The 25,148-nt window shown below is 48.1% G+C and overlaps 1 protein-coding gene and 1 long non-coding RNA gene across 3 annotated transcripts in view; one reads left to right on the top strand and one right to left on the bottom strand.

Annotated features, from left to right (window-relative positions):
* The window catches only part of DNAJC11 (DnaJ heat shock protein family (Hsp40) member C11), a 66,596-nt gene extending 65,699 nt beyond the window's left edge, over positions 1-897 (bottom strand). For both annotated transcript variants that reach the window (XM_058719245.1, XM_058719248.1), the window contains exon 1: positions 765-897. In XM_058719245.1, the coding sequence (XP_058575228.1) occupies positions 765-836 (72 nt within the window). In that variant the 5' untranslated portion in view covers positions 837-897. The remainder of the gene's footprint in view (positions 1-764) is intronic.
* A 15,323-nt stretch (positions 898-16,220) lies between these two features.
* On the top strand, positions 16,221-20,966 carry LOC131505556 (uncharacterized). Its single transcript, XR_009258459.1, has 2 exons — positions 16,221-16,569; positions 20,680-20,966. It is a non-coding gene; the product is annotated as an uncharacterized LOC131505556 (long non-coding RNA).
* Positions 20,967-25,148: the final 4,182 nt, after the last annotated feature.

The following is a 25,148-nucleotide window of genomic DNA, read 5'->3' as shown; positions in this document are numbered from 1 at the left end:
GCCCCTACTACGTGCCAGGCACAGCGTGAGACCCTATCTCTTACTGGGGGAGGAAACAGGGTGCAAACACTGGGCGTCTGGAAAGCGACGCGCGTGCTGAGGCCGTGCTTGGGGCACCGCCTGCTTTCCTGGCTTTACGGCTTCTTCCTAAACTGCGGCCTCCGGATTGAGGTTGTAGGTTCGGGAGGCTCTTCCTGCAATTTCGGGACAGCAGCTCAGGGGACAGGAGGACACAAGCCACGTGCCTCGGGGCCTGAATTCACTTCAGAAGCCGGACGTCCCCATGGATACTCGGGAACCGGACAGACCCCCGTGGGAAGGTTTGCTGGTGGCTTTGACCTTGGTGCCTGAGACTCAGTTTCCCATTCTGCCGGCCGGGGGCGATGACCTAGCCCCTCGGCCAAGGTGAGTTTGTGAGCCGGACGAGGCACCGGGTCCTGGAGGGCCGGGAACCCCACTCCAAGAGCCTCCACCTCGGGGAGCCTTCTCCCTCCTGCGGGCACCGGGGCCTCTGGCCTTGCCAGGACGCGGCGCCCCGGCCGTCGAGAGCAGGGGCAGAGGCCGGCGGGACACCCCCAGTGCAAGGGTCGGGGCAGTGGGGACCGCCCGGTCGGCGGCCGGTCGCGCATGTCGGACGGGGTCACGCGGCCTCCCCGCCGGGTCCCGGCCGCCCGTGGCGGGGACGGAGCGGTGGCCGCCAGCCCGGCCCTCCCGAGCCACCGGGCGCGGCCTCCGCCCAGACGGCGTCCCGCCGCAGGCCTCACCTCCCTGCGCACGTTCAGCAACGAGTAATAGTCTTCATTGTCCAGCTCCTCCTCGCTCAAGGCCGTCGCCATCTTCGCAACCTTTCACCCCGCCAAACCGGCAAGGCCGTGCCCAAGAGGGACCGGCGAGCCGCGGCCCCAACAGCGCGGGCCAGCCCGCCTGCGCCACAGCGGCCCCTGGCGGACCGGAGTGGCGTCGCCGCCGCCCGCGCATTGCGGCAGCGCGCCTGCGCCCTGCGCCCCCGCGCGGCTGAGGGCGGGACGCGGCGCCGGGGGCCAGCCACGTGCTGCTCGTGATCCTGAAGCCAGCACGGCTCAGCGGGGACCGGACCGGGACGTTGCGGTCACACCTGGGGACTCCCTGTGTGCCCCACGACCTCTCCCTTGCCTCATCACCCCCTCCTCCCGCCGGCTACCGGTGCGGCGAGCATCCTGTCCCAAACAGCCCCACCTAGGCCACCCCCGTGAGGCCACCCTGGCCCGAGACTCCTCGAGGCCCCGCTTGCTGGCTCGTCTTTGCACAGGAAACCCCCAGAACGGGATTGGTTCCTGCCTCCGTTGTTCTTTGTCTTTCCTCGCGGCCGTCCAGAACCCTGCCCAGAGGACCAGCCTCCTCATTATCGTTTTTTATTATTGCCCTATATTTAGGAGCACCTGACCATTTTTTCTGCTTCTTAACTGACGAGGCAATACCCATTTGGTTCCTAACATAATTGTCTCTGGCAGGCATATATACCTTCAGTCCCTATCCCAGAGCCGTCCTCTTGTAAATTTCTACCTTATAATTTAGCGGTGGAGTCTAATTGATTTCAACCTGGTGCCTGCTGTTTGGTCCATTATTAAAGATGTCTCGGTTACAATCATCTAAATAATTTAAATGTCTTCGAAAGGATGCAATTATCAAGAGAAGGTGGACAGCAGAGCTCCCATACTCTTGCCACCTGTTTGGTTCATGCTGACCTGTATCCATTCCTCATTATTTCTCAGGAGTGTGTGTTGTTCCTTAACTAAGGATCAGTTTAGAACCATCCCTGTTGCCCTTCCTAAGCAGGTCCCCTGGGAAGCCCCAAACACCTGTCTGTGGATTTGAGAAGTTGATTTCTTTCTCTTTCTAATTTTTGGCCAGATGTTCACCATCTGGGCCTGTGTGTGGTCCCTTCCAAGTTGCCCACCCCTCTTAGGATCTTTTGGCATGAGACACATAGGTGAGCGGAGGCAGGTTTATTGAGTCAGTCTGGAGCCGACCTCTGCCCCGGGGTTGCAAAGGAAGAGCTGTTTCTCTAGCTGTGTGAGGCTTCTCCGCAGTAGCTTCCGCAGACCCTCATGTTCCGCAAGCTATCACAGCAATTTTTTACGGTCTTTCTTTTTTCTCCTTTGCAGAACAGTGATTAGGGCTAAGTTGCTTGCTGACATTTGCTGGTCTTTAAGAATTTCTTACAGAGAGGCTGGGGGGAAAAAAAACTACAGTGTTGAGACATTCCTTTTTTCCTTAGGTTTGTAGACGTTAATTGGGCCATAATGCTCAGTTGGGTAGAAATTCCTTGCTATCCTTCTTCTGCTTTGGAAAACACCGCCTCTAGGAATTATATAAACAGGACCTAACATATGTTTCAGAACGTTCAGGTCTGCGTTTCTATGATTGAGGATGACCTGGTTTTTATCGTCACCCGAACAAAATAAATAGTGACTCAGGGATGCTCTGTGTTTGTCCTCTCTCGGGCCCATGATGCTTTGTAGTATGGTTACTTGGAAAGTGGTTGTGACAAATGGAAAATAACTTAGATACACCACAGGCCTGAGAGTAAATTTATTTCGGAGGTTGGCTGTTTTGTTTCTCCCTCCAAAAACCCTAATCTCTGATGGGCAAAATAATGGAAACCAGGAACAGTACAAATTGATAAGTTACCACACCCATTCAACCGTTACTCGTGCCAGAGCAACGGACGAAACTCAGCCACATTAACTCATTGCCTTGCATTTAAAAAAAAATTTTTTTTTCAACGTTTTTTATTTATTTTTGGGACAGAGAGAGACAGAGCATGAACGGGGGAGGGGCAGAGAGAGAGGGAGACACAGAATCGGAAACAGGCTCCAGGCTCCGAGCCATCAGCCCAGAGCCTGACGCGGGGCTCGAACTCACGGACCGCGAGATCGTGACCTGGCTGAAGTCGGACGCTTAACCGACTGCGCCACCCAGGCGCCCCGCCTTGCATTTTTTTAACTTTATTTATTTATATATGAGACAGAGACAGAGAGAACAAGTGGGGGAGGAGCAGAGAGAGAGAGAATCCCGAGTAGGCTCCATGCTGAGAGTGCTGATGCGAGGCTCAAACTCGAACTGTGAGATGATGGCCTGAGCTGAAATCAAGAGCGAGGCATTTGAGGTGCACCTGGGTGGCTGAGTCCGTGAAGTGTCTGACTCTTGGTTTTGGCTCAGGTCACGACCTCATGTTTTTTTGTTTTTGTTCTTAATTTTTTTTAACATTTATTTATTACTGAGAGACAGAGAGAGACAGAGCATGAGCAGGGGAGAGGCAGAGAGAGGAGGAGACACAGAATCCAAAGCAGGCTCCAGGCTCTGAAGCTGTCAGCACAGATCCGATGCGGGGCTCGAACTCACGGACGGCAAGAGCATGACCTGAGCTGAAGTCGGACACTTAACCCACCGAGCCACCCAGGTGCCCCATCGGGTTTTTTTTTAAAGAGTCAGGCACTTGCCTGAGCCACCCAGGTGCCCCACTGCCTTGCATTTTTGTTTTCTCTTTATTGGGTAAAGCCACAAACCAGTTTGTAATTTAGCTGCAAAGCCCAGCCTGGTATACTTATGTAATATATTTATATATACATGTGTATGTATTATATATGTATATATTATCATTTTTGAATTCTCTTAGCTATATTTAAAAAACATTTTTTTAACATTTATTCATTTTTGAGAGAGAGAGACAGAGCATGAGTGGGGAAGGGGCAGAGACAGGGAGACACAGAATCTGAGGCAGGCTCCGGGCTCTGAGCTGTCAGCACAGAGCCCGACGCGGGGCTCGAACTCACAAACTGCGAGATCATGACCTAAGCCAAAGTCGGATGCTTAACTGACTGAGCCACCCAGGCGCCCCAAATTCTCTTAGCTTTAAATAGAAAAGATAAAAACCTTGACCTTCACCACCATTTGTTTTTTATTTTTAATTTTTTTAATGTTTTTTATTTATTTTTGAGACAGAGACAGAGCATGAGCAGGGGAGGGGCAGAGAGACAGAGAGGGAGACACAGAATCTGAAGCAGGCTCCAGGCTCTGAGCTGTCAGCACAGAGCCCAACGCAGGGCTCGAACTCACAGACTGTGAGATCATGACCTGAGCTGAAGTCGGATGCTTAACCGACTGAGCCACCCAGGCGCCCCTAACCTTTACCACCATTCGTATTCAGAATGACCCGGAACATGTGGCCTTCCTAGGACTGCCTATCGGGAAGCTTCCTCTGTTTAATGGCTCTATCTAGTGCTGGGGCCCTCCTTTCTAGCACTAAATACAGGGCTCAGTTAGATTTGAATTTCAGATATGCAGTGAATAATTGTTAGGATAAGTATACTAATATTGCATGGGGCGTATGCATATACTAAAAAAATCCATTGTGTGTCTGAAATTCATTTGGACTGGGAGCCCTGCAATTTTACTTGCTACTCATGGCATCCCCCAACTGGAACCCCTTCACTCCTTCCCCCTTTTCCTGAGTAGGACTCCTGAGAGATGAGGTTAGCAGCCTGACCCAACCCTGCACAGCTGGTCTGGATCCACACCCTTTCTCTATAATTCAGGAGGAAAAATTACCTCTAATCTTTTTTATTATTCTCTTGTCACTGAGTCCAGATTGGGACTCAGTGCCTGTTTGCCATTCATAGCCTGTTCTCTCTTTTCCTCCTGAACTCTGATAACCCTGTTAAGAGGAGTTAGGGGGAAAATATTCCTTAGCTAAAGAAAAGAAGGGAAAGTCTGCAGGCACTCAAGGATTAAATTTTCTTGATGGTATCTCCCCCCTTAGCATTTCAGGGACGTGTCATTTACATCTTTAGCCAAGATGACAATTGCAGAAGGGTTGAGTCAGCCAGAGGAAGGGCCACTCCTCCAAGAACTGAGACAGTCCCACACCCCAGAGGCAGCCTTGGGGGGGGGGGGCGGGGGGGGTCTGGCAGCAGTGCAGGGACGGACAGGGGGTGGGGAGGTGGGGTCACACCTCACCAGGTTTAGACCTCACCATCCCGACAAAGTGTGCATCTCCGCAATCTCCGATTCAGAGCTCCTGCCTTTGGAACTCAGCATTTCACCTGCAAGGTGATCCATCCATTGTGCCAAGGGTACTGGTTTCCCTGCCGTTTGCAACTTTAGGTCCCTGGTCCCTGTGTGTTAATCCATCCTAATCCATCAGCATTCAGCTGGGGTCCTTTCCGAGCTGCTTTCTTGGTCATTCAGCGATATCAAAAATCCTTTGACCTTTGGCTCTGTCCACCACATCCATTCTCCGGTTGGTTCTTCCTCCTTCTCTACCTTTTTGCGCTTCTCCCGGGCTGTCGGGAGTAGCTGGGGAAAGTCTTGGAAAACGCACAGTTGATGCTATCTGACTTCAACGAGCCCCCAGTGTTACTTGGTAAACCTATTGCATTCACCTCTTATTAAGCCTCTGTAAATTCCCCCACAGTGTCTCCTCAGCTTATCTTTAAGTTGGAAGGCAACAACCAGGAAAGGGCATTGGCGGTCCAGCAATTCACAAGAAGGACATGTTTTCTGTTTTAGTGGAATTAATCCTCCAAGGGGACCGGGCGGGGAAGTGGAGACAATAAACCAGTCACTTAATAAACAAGATAATTTCAGATGCTGAGTGCTGTATGGAAAATAAAACACGCTGATGTAATGGTGGGACGTCGCAGGTGGGGGGAGTTCATGTGAAGTTGGTTGGTTATGAAAGATCTGTCTGAGGAGGTAATTTTGAACTGAATGACGGGAAGGCTCCAGCTTGCGAGACCTCGGGGAAGAACGTTCTGGTGCAAAGGCTCAGAGACAGAAAGAAGTTTGATGTGCTCCAGGAACAGGGAGGGTGAAGCATAAGACTGATCGTTCAGTGAGCATGAAGCGTATCAGGTGGGGGCGGGGGGTGGGGTGGGGGTGGGGGTGGGGAGGAAGCGGTAGGAAAAGGTGTTAAAGAAGCTCGGTTAGGGCTCGTGGAGGGCAGTGTTCAAGAATTCAAATTTTATTCCAACCACGATGGGGAGCATGGAAGGATTTTAAGCAGGGAGGTGACATGGTCCTATTTCCATCCCCCCCTCCGAAGGATTATTCCAGGGGGATGAGGCTAGAGGGAGCAAGAATGGAAGCAGCCCCTCCCCTCCTCCTCTGTTAGAGGCTATCACAGTGTTCTGGAAAGAGAGGGAGGTGGGCTTGCACTAAGACGGGGGCCGCACGGGGCTGGCAAGCAAGGACCACTGGTTGCACTGGGGTCAACAGGAAGTGACGATAGGTTGGGTCTGGAGGGGGTGGGGGTGGAAGAGCAGAATCGGTGGTTAGTTACTCCTCCATTTTGGTTTGCGGTGCGGGGGGTGAGGCCATCTATGCTCCCGAGGAAGCTAGGGAAGCGGCAGGGTTTGGAGGGAGTAACCAAAAGTTCTACTTTGGAGAAGTAGACCTAAGTCTTTCTTAGACCTCCACGTAGAGGAGGTACCTGCTGCTTCTGCTTCCTTTCCACTCACTCTTTCCCTTCTTAAATTTTTTTTTTAACGTTTATTTATTTTTGAGACAGAGACAGAGCATGAACGGGGGAGGTCACAGAGAGAGGGAGACACAGAATCTGAAACAGGCTCCAGGCTCTGAGCTGTCAGCACACAGCCCAATGCGGGGCTCGAACCCACGGACCGTGAGATCATGACCTGAGCCGAAGTCGGACGCCCAACCGACCGAGCCACCCAGGCGCCCCTCACTCTTTCCCTTCTTGCCATCAGACCCTCATTCCCATCCTTCACTAGAATTCCCTCCTCAAAGTTTCCAGTGACTTCTTGAGCCCCAGAGCCAATGGCATCTGTTTCCTCGCCATTGGCTTGGACCCCAGGCAGCATTAACGGCGTTGCCTTCTTTTTCATTATAAGCTCTCCATCCTCCACTGCTCTGCTTTCTGTCTCTCTCGACCTCCATGTTGCTCTGTATCCATCATCCTTACTTCCTTCTGCTGGTATTCAGGACCCGTGTGATCTAGGTTCACACATCTTTCAGCCTTATAGCTCCTGACTTTCTTCATGGAGCTTTGGTTCTAGCCAGAAAAATTTTTTTTTAAATCTCTGAACCATTCTTGAACTTGGTTCTGAACCTTTCTTGCATCTCTGAGCTTCCATGAAGGGTCATTGACCTTCAGCTTAAACAAACACCGTGTGGAATTTTTTTGAGTATGGGGTCTGCTGTTGAACAATGCTCTCAACTTTTGTTTATCTGAAAAGATCTTTATCTGTCTTTATTAATATTAAGGGATTTTTTTTCCGCTCAGGGTAGAGGAATCTAGTTTGGCAGCTCTTTTGTTTTCCAGCACATTGTTCCCAATACGGTTTCACTTCCTTTAGATGTCTGGGATTACTGCCGTGACATGATTCTCTTGTTTCTTTGGGGATCTCAATTAAGCGTGTTAGACCCTCTCAGTGTATTCTGTATGCTTTTTATTCTCTTTTGTATCTTCCTTCTTTTTGTCTCTATGGCTTCTTTGTGGATAGTTCTCCAGGACCAGTCTTCTACTTCTCTATACTTCTCTCATTTTCCTAAAAATTTTTTTTGCTACTTTATTGGAGTATAGTTTACGTGCAATAAAATGCGCATGTTTAAAGTGAAAAATTTTATGAGTTTGACACATGTATGTGCCTGTGAATCCATTACAATAAATAAGATGATGAACTGCCAATCCGCTACTTATCATTGTAGATTAGTCTGCATTTTCTAGAATTTTATATATGGAACATACATCCTGTCCCACAGCTGTCATCTTGCATCTTCCCTAGACTGTCACTGTAGGATGACCCATTCCCTGTCTTCACTGTTGCCACCCCTGTTCCTGAATGCCCTATTTCCTATTTGTTTGTTTCATTCCCCCCCCCTTTTTTTAATGTTTATTTTTGAAAGAGAGAGACAGAGCATGAGCAGGGGAAGGTACAGAGAGGCACACACACAGAATCCAAAGCAGGCTCCAGGTTCTGTGCTATCTGCACAAGCCTGATGCAGGGCTCGAACCCATGAACGATGAGATCATGACCTGAGCCGAGGTCGGACGTTTAACGGACTGAGCCACCAGGGCACCCCTCCTTGTTTTTAATGGAGTAAATCTTTCCAGGTTTTTGAGAACTTGGATACCCTTATCCTACCTTTATATTTGATAGTGAGTTTGCTAGGTGGATAGTTTGACTGGGTACAAAAGTCTAGGTTCAAAAGAGTTTTCCTCATAATTTTGAAGGCATTGGTTTACAACCTCAGTTTCCCAATGTTGCTGGCAATAAGATGGACCCTGTTCTAGTTCCTATGGCTTTGTAACTGTTTTTTTTTTTTTTTTCTTCTTTCTTTGGAAACATTGTTTTTATTCCTGGTTTTCTGAAATTACATGATGATGTACCTTGTATAGATCTTCTAAAATGGATTGTGCTATGCATTCAGTGGGTTCATTTCTGTCCATTGGAGAAATATATTCTTTTGTTTGTTTGTCTGTTTGTTTTGGGGGGGGGAGGGGCAGAGGGAGAGAGAGAATCTAAAGCAGGCTCCACACTCAGCACAGAACCCAACATGGGGCTCGAACTCACGAACAGTGAGATCATGACCTGAACTGAAATCAAGAGTTGGACACTTAACTGACTGAGTCACTCAGTCAGAAATATCTTAGACTGATATATCTGGATATATCTGATATATCTGGAGAAATATCTTAGACTGATAACTTAATTCCACTTAATTGGTTTTTTGGGTTTATTCTTATTGGAGCTATGTTTATTGTGATGCCAGACCTCCTGGACTGATTCCCACGTGCTTTTATTTCCATCCTTTTGTTCTTTGAGTCTTTGTTGGAGATGCAACTATGTCTATCAGTTCTTCTATTGGTTTTTGAAAAATACTTGTCATAATATATTTTTTAAAAATTTCCAGGGGCACCTGGGTGGCTCAGTCAGTTAAGTGTCTGACTTTGGCTCAGGTCATGATCTCGTGGTTCATGTGTTTGAGCCCTGTGTCAAGCTCTGTGCTGACAGCTCAGAGCCTGGAGCCCATTTCAGATTCTGTGTCTCCTTCTCTCTCTGCCCCTCCCCCGCTCACACTCTGTGTGTGTCTCTGTCTCTTGCTCTCAAAAATAAATAAACATTAAAAAAATTTTTAAATTTTCCAGAGCTCTTTCTTGTTCTTTGATTATTTTATCTTTTTTTTTTTTAATTTATTTATTTATTTTTTAATATATGAAATTTACTGTCAAATTGGTTTCCATACAACACCCAGTGCTCATCCCAAAAGGTGCCCTCCTCAATACCCATCACCCACCCTCCCTTCCCTCCCACCCCCCATCAACCCTCAGTTTGTTCTCAGTTTTTAACAGTCTCTTATGCTTTGGCTCTCTCCCACTCTGACCTCTTTTTTTTTTTTTTTTCCCTTCCCCTCCCCCATGGGTTTCTGTTACGTTTCTCAGGATCCACATAAGAGTGAAACCATATGGTATCTGTCTTTCTCTGTATGGCTTATTTCACTTAGCATCACACTCTCCAGTTCCATCCACGTTGCTACAAAAGGCCATATTTCATTCTTTCTCATTGCCACGTAGTATTCCATTGTGTATATAAACCACAATTTCTTTATCCATTCATCAGTTGATGGACATTTAGGCTCTTTCCATAATTTGGCGATTGTTGAGAGTGCTGCTATAAACATTGGGGTACAAGTGCCCCTATGCATCAGTACTCCTGTATCCCTTGGATAAATTCCTAGCAGTGCTATTGCTGGGTCATAGGGTAGGTCTATTTTTAATTTTCTGAGGAACCTCCACACTGCTTTCCAGAGCGGCTGCACCAATTTGCATTCCCACCAACAGTGCAAGAGGGTTCCCGTCTCTCCACATCCTCTCCAGCATCTATAGTCTCCTGATTTCTTCATTTTGGCCACTCTGACTGGCGTGAGGTGGTATCTGAGTGTGGTTTTGATTTGTATTTCCCTGATGAGGAGCGACGTTGAACATCTTTTCATGTGCCTGTTGGCCATCCGGATGTCTTCTTTAGAGAAGTGTCTATTCATGTTTTCTGCCCATTTCTTCACTGGGTTATTTGTTTTTCGGGTGTGGAGTTTGATGAGCTCTTTATAGATTTTGGATACTAGCCCTTTGTCCGATGTGTCATTTGCAAATATCTTTTCCCATTCCGTTGGTTGCCTTTTAGTTTTGTTGGTTGTTTCCTTTGCTGTGCAGAAGCTTTTTATCTTCATAAGGTCCCAGTAATTCACTTTTGCTTTTAATTCCCTTGCCTTTGGGGATGTGCCGAGTAAGAGATTGCTACGGCTGAGGTCAGAGAGGTCTTTTCCTGCTTTCTCCTCTAAGGTTTTGATGGTTTCCTGTCTCAAATTCAGGTCCTTTATCCATTTCGAGTTTATTTTTGTGAATGGTGTGAGAAAGTGGTCTAGTTTCAACCTTCTGCATGTTGCTGTCCAGTTCTCCCAGCACCATTTGTTAAAGAGACTGTCTTTTTTCCATTGGATGTTCTTTCCTGCTTTGTCAAAAATGAGTTGGCCATACGTTTGTGGGTCTAGTTCTGGGGTTTCTATTCGATTCCATTGGTCTATGTGTCTGTTTTTATGCCAATACCAGGCTGTCTTGCATATAGGTTTGTATATGCAATTTGTTCTCTTGTATTTCTGAGAATGTATTTAAGTTTTATTCTACCTTTTCACTTTTTGTTTTTCCTCCTAGTTATTTTTCCCCCTGTTTGTTTTGGCCTTTGTGGGTATGTGTGGGTGGGTGGAAGGGACTTTTCTCAAAACTCTGGTGATCCTTGGCTGTCTATTCATGGGAGCCCCGTGTACATGTTCAAGACTACTCTTCAGGGGGGCTCTTAGAGAGTTGTCAGGTAAGGCCCCCCACATGTCAGATCTGTAGGTCTTTTCTCTTGGGTGTATTGGTTTTCCCAGGGAGGAGTCCTACTTTTCCCTCTGCCTGGGGTAGGTAAAAGCTCTGTAGGAAAGGGGACAGGAATAGCATTTCATTACAATATCTGCTATCTACCTTTGCTTTGTTATCTAGACTCCAGGGCCTTTCCTGTCGAGCCTCAGCAATTAATAAACCCCCTACAGGGTGCGGGTGGGGCTGTAGTTGCCTGACTGGCTAGACTGGGGAAAGATTTGAGGTTCTAAACTATCTGCACATAGACTAGCAACACACATGTCCAGCCTCCAATTCCTGAATCACTCCTGGATCCTGTAGCACAAACCAGCCCACTTTTCAGTTGTCTTCCCTGACCTCACAAGCATTTAGCCAAGTGGAGAAAGCTGTAACCCAAGTTTGTTACAAAGGGCCCCTCCATTTTCCGTCTTCCAAATTTTTGTCGCATCTTTTGTCCAATGCTGTCTCTTACATGCATTGTGTCCATGTGTATTTATACTTAGTTCCTTTGTTATCCTTTCATTGGGATTTCTGGAGGGAGCAAAGACAACCTCCTATCTGTGTCTCATCAGGTTTAATCTCAGTCCTTTTGTACAACGTAATGTCCATTCATACCACTTATATTCCACTGACAAATTTCCATCCTTTACACGTTTATTTCCTCTGTTAGACTGTAAGCTCTGGAGGCAAGTGCTTGAAATAGTTTGTATTTTATTTCCAACAGCGTTGTGTGTCTGCATGTAATAAGAGCTTAACGTACATGCATGTATTTAACGTGCACTGAAACCAAGAGGAAAGAGAGCTCGAAGCAAAAGATGATGGAAGTGGGGAAGCAGAGAGATGTTTTCATCCACTGATAGGTAGGGCAACAGAGCTCAGGCTGAGGTGCCAGGGACCCCAGGAGCCCAGCAGAGAGCCAAGGGAAACTCTAAGCCTTTCTGAATTGGGGTCGGTCAGCCTTCTTCACGAACATCCCTGATCTCAGGAAATACGTGGTTCTGTAGTGTGATAAGCTGCCCAGCTCCCTTACCCGTCGTTTCTTGGGAACCCCAAGGAGAGACAGGTGGAGGTGGCTTTGTCACAGAGGGGACCCGCTTTGACCATAGAGTCATGCCAGGTTTGAAGAAATGTCTTCTTTTTAAACTTATTTGCTTTTTTGAGAGAGAGAGAGAGCACAAGTGGGGGAGAGGGGCATAGGGAGAGAGAAAGAGAGAACCTCAAGCAGGTTCCATGCTCAGCACAGAGCCCAATGTGGGGCTCAATCTCAAGACCCTGGGATCATGACCTGAGCCGAAATCAAGAGTTGGACACTCAACTGACTGAACCACCCAGGTATCCCAAAGAGATGTCTTCTTTTAAATTAAGTGCCAACTTCAAAGAAAAACCTATGGGTATTTTGTTGGTTGGCTGGTTATTTTAATTTGTTTTTACATGTTTTCTCCCTGAAACAGAAGTTATTATCTAGCAAGAAGCCAGGAGGTTCCAGAAGTAGATAGATCAGCAGCTCAATGATACCCAGGAAGAAGGCAGTTTCCAAGTCGTCTCTGGCATTCTTGGGATTTGTGTCTGCTTAGGCTAGATCGTCTTACAGTGCCTGGATGGCTGCTGTAGGTCATTAAAAAAAAACACACATGAGTATTTTATCTTACAGAGATAGCAGGAGTCCTTGTAGGGAGGGGAGATGAAGAGTTGTTTAATGGGTGTAGAATTATAGAGTTTCAGTTTTGCAAGATGGAAAGCGCTCTGGAGATTGGTCACACAACAACGTAAATGTACTTACTCTATTGATCGGTACCCTTAAAAATGCTTTAGGTGGGGGCACCTGGGTGGTTTGGTCAGTTGAACATCTGACTCTTGATTTCAGCTCAGGTCACAATCTCGTGGTTCCTGAGTTCGAGCCCCCCCTAGGGCTCTGCACCGTCACAGAGCCTGCTTGAGATTCTCTCTCTCTCTCCTTCTCTCTCTCTTCCCCTCCCCTGCTCTCGCTCTCTCTCAAAATAAACAAATAAATGACACAAAATGGTTTAGGTGGTAAATTTTATGTTATGTGTATTTTATTACAATTAAACATTTTAAAAAAATATATTGGGAGTCTTGATCTCTTGACTTTGGGTGGCTTTTAAATCCAGAAGATTTTATCCTTGATTCTGGATCCCACTGTCGTCAAGAAAGCCAAGCAGTTAGCAGAAATGTTGCCTGTCAGAGATTGAAAGTTCTAGAACTCAGGGGCGCCCGGGTGGCTCAGTCGGTTGGGTGTCCGACTTTGGCTCAGGTCATGATCTCACGGTTTGTGAGTTCGAGCCCCACGTCGGGCTCTGTGCTAACAGCTCAGAGCCTGGAGCCTGCTTCGGATTCTGTGTCTCCCTCTCTCTCTGCCCCTCTCCTGCTCACGTACCCGACCCTCAGGAAAAAAAAATTAAAAAAATAAAACTCAAGACGCTTCTAGAAAGGTCAGAGCAGGGTGTCCAACCTCAGTGCTATCAACATTTGGTGCTGGGTAATTATGGGGCTGTCCTGTGCGCTGTAAGAGCTTAGCACTATCCTGACCTCTACCCCCTCGATGCCAGTAGTACCCCCCCCCAGCCGCAACAACCAAAAATGTCTCCAGATATTGCCAGAAGTCTCTTAGGGGACAAAATCACCCTAGTCAAGAACTCTGGGTTAGAGGTGACGACACTGGTCATGAACTACAAGGTCATGAACCCCTCTTCTCTGACGTCGGCTTCTCCTACTTTCCGCGCGCAAGAGAAAGATTTTCCAGCTTCTAGAATTAAATGGATTGAAAAAGGAAAATATTTAAGCTACCATTTATAGAATATTTGCCATGTGCCAGACACTGTGCTAACGGATTCCTCTCATTTAATTTTCCAATGTAATTACTGATAGCTTCACTTGACAGAGGAGGCAGCTGGGCTCAGGCAGGTTCTCGTCCCAGCCCTCAGAGCTCGTAAACCTCAAAACGGATTCAGACGCAGGTCTGTCTCCTTTTAGGACTGCCTTTACGTTCAATTGTTATTTCGCTTTTAGACTGATTTGTATAATGATGTTTCAGAGGACCTTGAGCCGTACGTGTGGTGACGTCAGTTTTGTCTTCTCCTTCCCTCGGACACGTGGTGTGTGAAGATGTTATCAGGGACCCGCGAGGGCGGGGAATGTTCTCTTGCCCACTTAACAGCTCTGACTCCAACATGAAGTGTCTGCGAGTGAGGACACCTTGCATCCCCTGGCCAGGCAGGTGGCTAAGGGACCCAACATCATCCCCTTCCCAGTCGGAACGCTGCTCGAATGTCCCTTAACCAGCAGAGGGCAGACCTGTGGTCCCGATCGGCACAAGTGGGCAAAGAAAATTGTTCTTGAAGGTTTGGAACGGAGGGGGAGACGTTTCAGGAAAATGGCAGCTGCAGCCCTCGCTTGTCCAGAGGCGGGGCTGTTTTTCTATTTTTGTGGACAATGTATTTAATCGTCCTGTGCTCTCAAAAATGCATAACCTCCTTCCGTAAAGATAGCGTAAAGTTGCCAGACCACCTCGACTTTGCTTTCCTACTCCTGACTCCTCACTAGTACGCTGATCTTGGTCTGGAGTGTGGTGTTAATAGGAGCGAGAATTGCCTCTGCTGTGAAACACCGTTAAGAAGGAGGGGGTTTTCCTCCGCATCCTCCTACCTGGTAGGCTCTCCAGGGCTCACTGGGGCCATGTGTTCAAGCCCCAGCACGCTCCCCCCGGCAGGACGCTGAATCCAGAAGGGGACGGATGCATTGAAAGAGCTCATGAGAAAGGAAATTACCCACAGGACCTTTTGCCAAAATTCTATCCGGGCTGAAACTCTGACGAATCCCCCAAATCTTCATTTTTACAAGCTCGCCTGCACGAAAACCGCAGGAAGGGTAAACAACAACTTCTCCAAGTTGGTGCAGTTCCCCGGAGAAGTGGGCTTTCACCCGCTGCCTGGCCCTTCTGCTCCGTGCCTGGCAGAGCCGTATGAATCATGTTCATGCAGAGGCTTTTCCCTTCCCGTCCCTGTGACCACCCGCATTTCTGGGGGGTCGAACGTTTTCAGAATCTCTTTTGGACTGGCGGGGTGGGACGTGGTGAGGGTGAGGAGGGGCATTTATTTCCCCTTCCCACTGGGCTGTTCTCCTCACTCCCAGATGCGTCCGATTACGATGTGCCTGATTATGTTCAACGTTGTGACTGAGCCTAGTACAACGGTCGTCTGGGAAAAATCCAAAGAATGTCACAGATTCTGCTTGTCTGATGAGGGGAGAGGAAGGTCCCCACTCGGAGCAATGACTTTCCTGCAGAAACACTCCACCTCTCACATTCCTGTGCTTCCAGCCAAGCTTCAGTAATTAGTTCCTTGCGAACAATGCAAAAGGACAAAAGTTTCAAGGTGTGGGATCACCATGGCAACGACGCAGCTTCCCCGCCGAGCCTGGGTCTCAGAATGATAGGAACTGGTCATGGCATTCCTCTGAAATTGGCCAAAGCCTCAAGACCCGCAGGATCGCCAATTCGGGGCCGAGAATGTGAATCTTTGCATCTCCCCGGGCACAGTGGGTGTTGCTGGGTGGCACAGAGGCTCCCAGAAAGGTACGTCCACGTCTTCATTCCTGTGAATGTGACCTTACTTGGAAAAAGGGTCTTTGCAGATGTCATTAAGGATCTTGAAATGAGATCATCCTGGATTTAGGGTGAGCCCTAAATCCAAAGGCAGGTGTTCTTACGAGAAAACGTAGAGGGAGATTTGAGACACGGACACACAGGGAAAGAATCCACGGGAAGACGGAGGCAGAGGCTGGAACCACGTGTCTGCAAGCCAAGGGACGCCAGGAGCCCCCAGAGGCTGCAAGAGGTAGGAAGGATTCTCCCCTAGAGTCTTCAGAGGGAGCGTGGCTCTACTCATATCCGGATTTCAGACTTCGGCCTCCAGAACTGTGAGAGAATAAATTTCAAGTCTCGAACCCCCCCAGTTTGTGGTACTTTGTGACCGTAGCCACAGGAAACTGATACCATGGGTGATTTCTGCTCCCTCCATCCCACACCTTCCTATGCTTGAGTTACAGCAAAGAGTCCTTTCCCACCCACTGTAGAACACGCTTTTTGCATTAGAAAAGAAAAGGAAAAAAGTAAAGCAGATTCGGGCTGGGACATGTCGCCGGCCAGGTCATCAGAACCAACTCTGGGGTCGGTGGGCTCTACTCGGGCTACCAGTGCTCATCCTGGGGACCCTGAGAGTGCTGCTCTCCCTCTAGTATGGCTCCATGGCTTTTCCTGTCCTTCCCTCTGCCACAGGTTTACTTGAAAGCTAGTTTTCAGTGCTGCTACTCCTGTCTCGCTCTGGTCAGAATCCCCATTTCTGTGTGTGTGGCATCATGAATGGTTTCCATGGAAACGAAAGGTTGAGCTAGAACGGTGCCAACGCGCATCTAAACTTCAGAATTGAACAGGGGCTATTGTTTTTGCCAGCCATGGGGTTTCATTCCTTCTGAAGATGTCACGGGGGATTTTGGAATGTGTGCCCATGACTTCCCGGTTTTCTCTCCTTTTCCAGCCCCCCTGGCTAACGAAACATGGACTGACTGACGTGGGAGCGCCGCGGATCCTCACATTCCTAGCTCTTCAGGCTCTCCCTTAGTTTTGCATGTGCGTGTAAATGGTAACGAGTAAGGTGAGATTTGCTGTAAATAACCAGATGGTCCCCACAGGGTAGGCTGCAGGTGAGATGGAAATTCTAGCAGGAGATCTCACAGCCCAAACTTTGCCAATCTAAACTCATCTTTGGTTTAGCGTATCAGAACCAGCGAACAGGGGCGCCTGGGTGGCGCAGTCGGTTAAGCGTCCGACTTCAGCCAGGTCACGATCTCGCGGTCCGTGAGTTCGAGCCCCGCGTCGGGCTCTGGGCTGACGGCTCAGAGCCTAGAGCCTGTTTCCGATTCTGTGTCTCCCTCTCTCTCTGCCCCTCCCCCGTTCATGCTCTGTCTCTCTCTGTCCCAAAAAAAAAAAAAAACAAAAAAAAAAAAACAAAACAGAACCAGCGAACAGAAGGGGAAAGTGGACCCAAAGCTCTGTGCTTGCCCTCATGACCCTGAGGACAGGGGCTGTGGGTTGACACCTGCTTCCTGTCAGTACCAGAGGCGTGGCCTCCGATGCGCACACTTTTCCTCCGCGGGTTAGTCACGGGGAGAAGCAGACCATCCCCAGCCCTCTAACTGGCTCCCGGTAACTGGTGGAGGAGCCCAGGTATGGACTGTGTGGATCACTGAAGTTCTGCACCCCTGCTTTACAGGAGACGCCACCTGGTAGTTCTTACTGCAGAGTAAGTGAGCGTGGAGTGGGAGGTAGGTAGGGTGACCATATTGTCAAAGTGGAGTGCGTTTCAGAATTTAAGGAGCTGCTGTTAATCATCTCAGACCCACAGGCACGATCTGGACTGTCCCTGGAAAAGAGGGCCATCAGGTAACCCTACCTTTAGGCCAACCTGTACCCCACTCCACTAAAGATCCCAGTGTTGAAGTGCCCTGTGACTCAGTGCTTGGACCTCTTTTTTCTTTTATTTATTTATTTATTTTTAATGTTTATTTGTTTTTGACAGAGAGAGAGAGAGAGAGAGAGAGAGCAGGGGAGGAGCAGAGAGAGAGGGAGACACAGAATCCGAAGCAGGCTCCAGGCTCTGAGCTGTCGGCACAGAGCCCGACGTGGGGCTCGAGCTCAGAGACTGCGAGATCACGACCTGAGCCAAAGTCGGACGCTTCACTGACTGAGCCACCCAGGCGCCCCCCCACCCCCTTTTTAAAAAATCTTACATAGTCCCCATACCGGTGCTGTCCAGTGGAATTGCAATGATGGAAATGCTCTACATCCGTACTGTCCAATATAATAGCCACTAGTCAAATGTAGCTGTCGAGTACTTGAAATGCAGCTGATGTGACTAAGTAAGTCAACTTTAAGTTTTACTTAATTTTAATTAATATACATTTAAATGGCCGCATCTGGCTAGTGGTTACTATTCCAGATAATTTTTTTTTTTTTCCCCAGCCAGGCTCATGGCTTTAAGTACCACCCACAGATTCTGACCCCCAAATCTGTCTAGCCACCCCATCCTCTCCCCTCACATCCAGGTCCATATATCCAAGTGGATGTATTTACTTGTATGTCTAATAGGCATCTCAGACTTAACACAGGCAAAACTAACCTTCTGATCACAATATGATACCACTTCAAGCCCATTTAGTAGGGCTATTAAAAAACAAACAAAGAGAAAACAGCAAGTGTTGGCAAGGACTCCTGCACACTGCTAATGGGAATGTAAAATGGTGCAGCTGCTGTGGAAAATGATAGGGCAGTTCTTAAAAAATGTAGACAGAATTATCATATATAATTGAGGTATTCTACTCCCAGGTATCTATCCCAAAGAACCGAAAGCAGGGACTCGAACAGACATTTGTATGCCCGTGTTCAGAGTAGCGTTATTCACGATGGCGGAAAGGTGGAAGAAGGCCAAGGGTCCATCCATGGACGAGCGTGGTCCATACACACAATGGAATATTGTTCGGCCTTAAACAAGAAGGGGATTCTGACACGCTATAATGTGGATGCACCTTGAAGTTCATCCGTGATGCTGAGTGAAGTAAGCCGGTCGCAAAAGAACAAACACTGTGAGAGTCCACTTACATGAGGTTCCTAGAGCAGTCAACTCACAGAGACAGAGTAAGGCTGGTGATTGCCAGGAGCTGGGGAGCGGTGGGGGTGTTTAAGGAGTTCAGCGTACCTGTGGGGAAGATGTAAACATTCTGGACATGGATGGTGGTGATGGAGGCACAACACACGTATCAGGTGCCCCAGAGCCGTAGCGTTAAAGGTGGTCAAACTGGTAAATTTTGTCACGTAACACACCCGAGTCTTCGCATTCCAGTAATTCCTGATCTTCCTTCTGATGTTTCCTTCATACCTGCTCCTTATGCAGACTTCTCGTCCCCCTTAATACCACCTCGATTTTTCCATTGGCGGGAGCCAAAGACCCCTTCTTTCTCTTCCAGGCCACCTCCGGCCCACCACTAAAGCTCAGCTGTGCCTTCAGATACGCGCTCAGAACCTCGCCACAGGCCCTGTCACCCACCATGCTGGGCCAGGGGTCATCCCTCCACACACGTGTCCGCTGATTTTTCGTGTCACCAGGAGGGCCAGCATGTCTTTGCTAGGACCCGGAAGCCCCGCCTTATCTGTCCTGTTGCACAAGCCTCTTCCTGTTCCTCACACATCCCAGGAATGTCCCTGCCTGCAAGGTCTTTGCTCCAAATCTTTGCGGCCCAGCCCCCAGCCCCAACTTCTTAGGTGTGTACCCATATCTCAGTGAGCCCTTCCCAGGCCACCCTGTCGAAAATTTCAGCACCTCTCCTGCCAACGCTTCCTGTCCTCCTTGCTCGCTTTCGTCTTGCGCTCATCCCCTTTCATCAATATCTAAACATATTATATGTTTTATTCATCTTGTTTATTTTCAGCCTCCCCGCTAAAATGTATGATGTTTAAGGCAGGGGTTTCAAAATCTCTTTTGTCCTCTTCTTTTCTCACCGCGCCCAGTAAATGCGTGTTACATTAATGAAGGAATGCAGACGTTTAGGGGACTCCTCAGGACCCATCTCTTTTTGGGACTCTTCTTTGATTGACATAGAACTACCCTCAGCTCTTTAGGGTTCAGTCTGCATGAAGCACCTTCATAAGCTTGGTTTACATTTCACTGAAGTCGTTGGTCCTGTCAGGGCGACGTTGCCCCCTCAGGGGACCTTCGGCAGGGTCAGGAGACACTTTTGGTTGTTAAAAGGGGCAGGAGGTGGCTACCTGTACCTCTAGTTGGTAGAGGACAGGGATTTTGCTGAACATCCTGCAATACACAGGACAAAGAATTATCCCAAAACGATGTTACTTGTGCAGAGGTCAAGAACCCCTAATTCAACCTAGTCGTATGACAAGTTATCTAGTCTGCGTGTAATAAGAGATGAATTCCTTGAAGGCTGTTTTAGGCTGAGTTGTGCCCTCCAAAAAAGATACGTGGAAGTCTCAACCCCTCATACTTCACAATGTGACCTTACTTGGCAATAGGGTCTTTAAGTTGACGTCACCAAGATGACTTGGCAAGAGGTCATCAAGTTGAGATGAGGTCATTAGGGTGGGTTCTAATCCAATGTGACTGGCGTCCTTATGGAAAAGGGAAACCTGGACACAGACATGCAGCCAGGAAAGACCACGTGAAGACAGAGGGAGGGGTGGCCGTGCGACTGGAGCCCTGTAGCTACAAGCCGAGGGTCACCAAGGACATCTGTCTGCCATTGAAGCTGGAAGCTACAGAGAAGGATCCTCCCTCCCCCCTTGCCCCCCCAAGGTCCTCAGGTAGAGCTCAGGCCTGCTGACTGTGAGAGAAGAAATTTCTGTTGTTTTAAGCCACCTAGTTTTTGGCACTTTGTTAGGGCAGTCCCAGGAAGCTAATACAAGGTCAGAGCCAGTGCTAAATCTGAACCTGATAGTAATGGGGTTTATACCCTGTGACAATTAAATTAGTGTCTTGGAAAAATGAGAGAGTTCACCAGGATGGTGGTTAGATTCTCATATGGGAGGAGAGACAAGGATATTTAGTCTTTTGGGTATTATGAAACTCATGACCTAGAGTTGGCCAAGAGCACTTGGATGATAGATGTTCAAAGCCACCAGTCGCCAAAGCCTTTCATGGGAAAATTACCCTAGCACAAAGTGCTTTTTGCTAATATTAACTTTGGTTCCATTTCAGATCAATGGAGGCAAAAAACCAGGAGATCCCATAAATCCCGTCGAGCTCGTCACAGCTGCCAAATTATGCCCTGATAAAGCTTTTGGTGGCTAACGATATGGCCGTTCACCCGGAGTGGATGCGGCCGGGAGGGAGGTTTCTGGAGAGCGTCTGGCCCTCGGTGGAGACACTTGTCCTGAAGCGTTATCTGAAGGCCCTCTGGCCCTAATGAAGGGTGAAGCTTTGAACGTGATTATTTCTAAACAAATAAATAATAAGGATAACTTAAAAATAAACAGAGATCTCGATTTAAAGGCTACTTATTGTCTCAGGACCAAGATTAACAGTGAGTGGCAAGTTTTTGTGAGAGATAATGTCTTTTCACATATAAAAGATCCTATTGATTTCCTGTTGGTATTATCCCGAGAATGTGCAGTGTGCATCTATGGAGCAGAGACAATCTTCCATCACTTGCTTTATGGGAAGAGAATGGTTATTGTATCTCTTCCCATAAAATATAATCTCTTTTCCTCTTCCCTCCCCCCCCCAAAAAAAAAAAAAATCTACCTGTTCCTCTGGGAATTTCCAGTTGTAATCTGGAGAAGTGAATTGATTTTTTTTTTTCTTTTGCATGTGCCAGGATTTTTATATTTGGCTTCTTTACATTTTCTCATTGTTCTCTGGAGTCTGGCTTTTCCAGATTGTTATTGGAGCCCGTCTAAAAATTCCTTTAAAATCAGTGCCATTGAAACACACGTGATGGTGGATGTCAGGTTCCCTGTGACTTGCTTAGAGGGGTGCCCCTCCTTTATCCTCCAACTGGGGGCTGGTGTGAGTGCCTGGGAGGGCTTTGGAGGCAATGAGAGCTTGCCTAGTGTGTTGCAACAGGATAAAAATGCAAAAAAAAAAAAAAACCCAAAAAACAAAAAACCCCCAAAACCAAAACAAAACCCAAAACCCAATCGCTGAAGGAAGGAAATGTTCTTCCTGAGGATGGGGGCTCTCGGCATCACCTCCGGGCATGTCTTCAGGATCAATGCAGATGTCAGGGCAAAGTCCTTCCTATTTAAATATTGTGCTCTGAGAAGCAGTGGCTTCCTAAGCTAATGAGTGTGGCTATGTCCAGACCTCACACATGGAGGTCTGCGAACTGTACAGGCAGCTGCAGAGCCTGTCCTGTGGCTCGGCCTTCGCCTCTTTATTAACGCAGAGCCTCCCCTCATTGGCCTAGCCCAGCCCTGCCCACCCTTCCAGGGTCAAGTCCCGCACACGTGCCCGCCACACTTTCTGCCCTCTACACTGTTCTTCCTCTCTTGCCTGAACTCCTGTGGTGCTCTGGAATGCATCCTCCCTCGGGCACCAGATGACAGCCACCTCTCCTTGTACCTGCGCTGGGGTGCAGCTCAGCCATGGGGGCTCAGAGCCTGGAGCCTGTTTCAGATTCTGTGCCTCCCTCTCTGTCTCCGCCCCTCCCCCACTCCTGCTCTGTCTGTCTGTCTCTCAAAAATAAACAAATATTAAAAAATTAAAAATAAAAGAGAGAGAGAGAGAGAGTGTGTGTGTGTGCTTTACATTATAAATCTCAATGTTATGGGCTGAAATGTGTTCCCCCAAATTCATACGTTGAACCCCTAGCCCCCCGCACCTCAGAATGTGACTGTATTTGGAGATGGGGGACTTTGAAGAGGTGATGAAGTCAAATAATGAGATCATTAGGGTGGGCCCTGACCCAGCGTGGCTGTTATCCTTCTAAGAAGAGAGGAGACACACACAGAGGGCTGACCGCGAGAGGGAGAAGGTGGCCATCCATAAGCCAAGCAGAGAGGCCTCAGAAGAAATCAGCCTGCCAACACTTTGCTCTCAGACTTCCAGCTTCCAGAACTGTGAGGAAATAAATTCCTGTTGTTTAAGCCCCCCAGTCTGTGGATCTTTGCTATGGGAGCCTTAGGGAACTAGTCTAATCAACTAGTCACAGAGTCTAGTGACATAGGACAAAGGCCAGATTGTTTAGCTTGGTATTCAAGACCCTTTATAACCTTGTCTCCTCCCAAATTCCCAATCTGTCGTCTTCCTTCCTATCGTACCATCCCAGGCACCCTCTCTGGGTGACTCCCAGGCTCCTTCTGCCCCAGATTCCCTCCCATCCCTGCCCCCGGCCCTCAGTGCATTCTCTTCCCAGACAGCTTTCTGCTGGGCCAGCCCATGCAGACCCAAACCAAGGCCAACCCAAGCCCAAATCCTCCTGAAGCTTCAGTGATAGTCCATGAACTAGGAAAGAATCATGGAGCTCCACTGTGGATTGTGCAGTGGTTTTCAAACTGTGCTCCCCAGGATCCCCCCAGGGGCTACTGTGTGTAACGGCGGGGACAGGGGTGAAAAGGGTCAGCCCCTCCTAGCCATTCACCAAGCAGAGAGCTGCCTTTCTTCTGGGTGATTTCCAGATATTTCCATAGATTACTTTAAAAAAAAAGGGCGTTCTGTGGGGTGCAAACGGTGCTGGAGAACACCACTGAACATCTTATTCTGGATGTAATGACAACACAATGTCCAAACAAGTGATACAAAGCTAACGGTCCTTGTTCAGGAAATACTTAGGCAAACAGAGCCCGTAACACTTTTATCTAGATTTCCTAGAACTGTACTCATCACAAGGGATAAACTCAATTATCAAAACTCATTGACTCCGAAAATGTAAGTTCCATATACTTCTGCCCATTCCAATTCATCAGACCGGCAGCTGTCGTGTTGTTAATGCGATCGTGACTTGCCTTGTTATTAATCTATTTTCTAAGTACGAAAGGATGGCACTTTGGATTCTCTGATACAGATGTGGACATTTGCCAGGTCACATCTGGCCAGGGGTTTGTTGAACCATGACTTCATGAGAAATCAATTCCCGTCCCCTTCGGCTGACCTTAGGGCGGTCTTCTCAGGCTCGCTTTTCTCTCTTGTAATCTAAAAATTAAACTTCAGTCTTTATGATTTATGCGGTGCGATTTCTTTCAGATTTTAACAGCACATCCTGTTATGTTAAGGAGGTCTCAATGAGGCAAGGAAGGGGAAAGTCTGTAATTCTGTCCCTCAGAGAATTAAGCTAATGTCCCCCTCCAAAGTTTGGAGCAAATTTCCTTGGACCTTTTTGCTTCAGAGTTCTGACCGCAAGATTTTTCACCCACGGGACCTAAGGCTTTCTTAAACCAGCGTTTCAATATCAAATATCGGTCCGTGAATGTGCAGTGGGTGTATTGAATGCCCATAGGATAAGTGAATCAGGAAAGTGTGGCTCAATCTTCCCCACAAAAATAGGCAAGTTCTTCCTCATGCCCCATCCCCAGCCGGCACCAACCTGCCAATACGCACCCAATATCCCTGGATATTTTCAGAGAGAAAGGCGAGTCCCTTGGAATCAAGGTGAGGTTATTTATTCTGACGTAGATGGATGTTGTGTTGAGAAGCGAACCCCCTTCCTTCTCCCTCCTCTTCTTTTTCTCATAGAATTCCGTAACTAGATTCATAAGTCACTATCATCCATCTGATTACTCTGTCTCATCAGAGATTCCTATGTCATAGATTTCCTATGTTTCTGATCAGTTACCATGGATATGGTTTTGGTTATCAGCGTTCTCAGTATCTGCAAGCCGTACTTTTGCGGGCTTTACCCACTGCAAGGACTAATCTGTGCAAAGCTCTCTGGATAAACCTTGGTTATTTGTTTTTAATTCTTTTTCATGGAAGTGGAAGGATTACAGATCCAGGGGAAACAGTGGGGAGGGGAACCGGAGAAATTTGCCATATGCTTGTTTTTTACTCAATATTTCCATCTCACGCTGGCTCAGAGCATCCATTTCGAACGTGGTTTAAGCTTTGGGGACACTTCCCTCAGAGAAGGAGGAGTCTGGGGACTCTGAATCATTTCCTTCCTCTCCCTATCATCGCACCACAGGGTAATCACTTGCTCACCTGTCTTGTCCCCTCCCCCGAGGCCACACCGAGGTCCTTGAGAGGACCGGCCGCCCATAGCGTCCCCAAAGCCTGGCAGAGTGCTCGGCTTGGAGTTCTCGGTGCGTGTTGAATGAAGGAAGGGCTCTTTTCTTGTATGTCTCTCCTCTTAGCTGAAAAGTGCAGTTAAATCTAAGATCCTTGTTTGAAGCAGGACTCCTCTGGTTGTGAGAAAAACCTACTGAGCGAATAGAGGAGAAGAACGAGGAGGGCTGGCGAGGCTGGGCAATGCCGCCAGAGGCTGGACTGCCCTCAGGCCCTTGGGAGCAGGACTCTGTGGGCTTCACTCTGGGGCTCCGCCAGGCTACTCGGGTCCTCCGTTCCCCCACTCTCCTGCTTCTCACCTTTTGCTCAAGATCTCTACCCTATGGCTTCTGCTGGACCCGGATCTTGTTCATGATTTTGGTAGCACGAGACCCTCTGTGGCCTCCCTGACTTCTTTTCATGTTGTAATGTTTAAACTTCAGTTTTGAACATTAACTGGTCCTCCT

Source organism: Neofelis nebulosa, chromosome 2 (assembly GCF_028018385.1).
Source record: "Neofelis nebulosa isolate mNeoNeb1 chromosome 2, mNeoNeb1.pri, whole genome shotgun sequence".
Classification (NCBI taxonomy): domain Eukaryota; kingdom Metazoa; phylum Chordata; class Mammalia; order Carnivora; family Felidae; genus Neofelis; species Neofelis nebulosa.
This window is presented reverse-complemented; position numbering and strand designations above follow the sequence as displayed.